Source organism: Echinops telfairi, unplaced genomic scaffold, assembly GCF_000313985.2.
Source record: "Echinops telfairi isolate 266 unplaced genomic scaffold, ASM31398v2 ScPeMD7_2;HRSCAF=8, whole genome shotgun sequence".
Taxonomy (NCBI): domain Eukaryota; kingdom Metazoa; phylum Chordata; class Mammalia; order Afrosoricida; family Tenrecidae; genus Echinops; species Echinops telfairi.
Window position 1 is genome coordinate 27,154,185 of NW_022103898.1, and position 1,588 is coordinate 27,155,772.

Below are 1,588 nucleotides of genomic sequence, written 5' to 3' on the forward strand. Positions count from 1 at the left end.
TTTAAGAGCTGATGTAATGCCAGGTTGTCATCACAGGTGTGGGTAGGTGAAGGGCATTTATAAAGTGGAACTCACCTCCTCCCCCCTCCCCATCGCCCCCAATCAAAAAAAAAAACACAAGGATTTCCAGTTTACTTTGGTAATGTTTCCCCATGTGTATGGAGGCTAAGATGTCTTCATCCGTAGAACAATATAGCGAGAGACCGCACCAATCGTGTGTGCTAAGTTCAAAGAGCAGCGAGAAAGCAAGAGTAAGAATCAGAAATGTTTTGTTTAAAACATGCTTCTAATTTACTGGACAGCATAGTAAGATAGTGGGTTACACCATCACATGTTGGGCTGCTTAGCTGCTGACTCAGCAGTGGGAGCTGACCAGCTGCTCTGCATAAGAAAGGTGAGGCTGTCTACCCCGATAAACATGGACAGCGGAAGAGCCCCAGGGATAGTTCTACAGTGCCCTGTAGGGTTGCTGTGACTCGGAATCCATTCAATGGCAATATGTTGCTTTTTGTGGGGAGGTCAGGCTGTAAACTGGAATAATAGTTCATTGCTTCTCCTACTTCACAGAATTATTTTGGAAATCCAATCAAATAAAATATTTAAATGATTATGCCAAAATATAAAATGCTTTATAAATGAATAAGATTAATAATCTGTCCTGGGGGCAGTTTAGCACCGATGAAATACATAACACTACTGTAATTCTTTAATCCTTCCTCCCCCCACTATTATGACCTCAGTCCTACCTCAAAAATCCTGCTAGCCCGGTTTATACACCAGTACAAATGAGAGCTTTCAAGATACAGAATTCAGAATAGACAACCCCCCGTAAAAACAGTAATGAGAGTAAAGATTCCAGGAGGGTCAGTGAAGGGAATGGGGAATGGATAGCAATGATGGCAAAAATAACCCACCTCAAGGGGGACAAATACCATGATAATAGGTGAAGGACTAGAATGGCGGTATAAGATATGTATAAATAATAGTAACAATACATAATATATAAAGGGTTCACAGGGTAGTTGGATGGGGGAAGGAAGGAATAAAGAGGAGCTGATATCAAAGGACTCAAGAAGAAAGATAATGTTTTGAAATGGTTGATGCCAACATTGTATATGTCTGCTTGATATAATGGATGTATTGATTGTTATATGTAAGAGCCCACAAGAAAATTATTTATTAATTAAAAAAAGATTAATAATCTGAACCAAATTAATAAAATAAACATAACTAATATTACCTATCACATTTGGGGTAGGGGAGTGATGAGGATTGTCCAGCAGGCCAGTTTTGCTGAGTAAATTTTAGTTGTTTTTAAACTTGTCTTTCTAATTTGTACTTTTTTCCTTTTTTTTAAAAGACTTCACATTTTGCAACCGTTTGACAAACCAGGAGTTTGAAACTGAAAAGGAAAGGACAGCCAAGTATCTCCGCCAGTTGGCTCATGAGATTAATGATGACTACAACCTTTCTTGGAAACAAAAAAGGAAATTAATGAAGGATTTTCAAAAACACCATCCAGAAGCTTTGCATTAGCATTTCTGGAGCAAGGAGCTACAATTTGTAAATATAAACAACTCTGGTTTTT

General features: G+C 38.3%; 1 protein-coding gene across 2 annotated transcripts in view; it reads left to right on the forward strand.

The window, feature by feature from the left end:
• DEPDC4 (DEP domain containing 4) overlaps positions 1-1,481 on the forward strand; it is a 28,311-nt gene extending 26,830 nt beyond the window's left edge. Inside the window, exon 7 of one of the 2 annotated variants that reach the window (XM_045291743.1) lies at positions 1,361-1,481. In XM_045291743.1, coding sequence (XP_045147678.1) covers positions 1,361-1,384 — 24 coding nt within the window. In that variant the 3' untranslated portion in view covers positions 1,385-1,481. The remainder of the gene's footprint in view (positions 1-1,360) is intronic. The other variant, XM_045291741.1, reaches the window with a different exon arrangement.
• Positions 1,482-1,588: the final 107 nt, after the last annotated feature.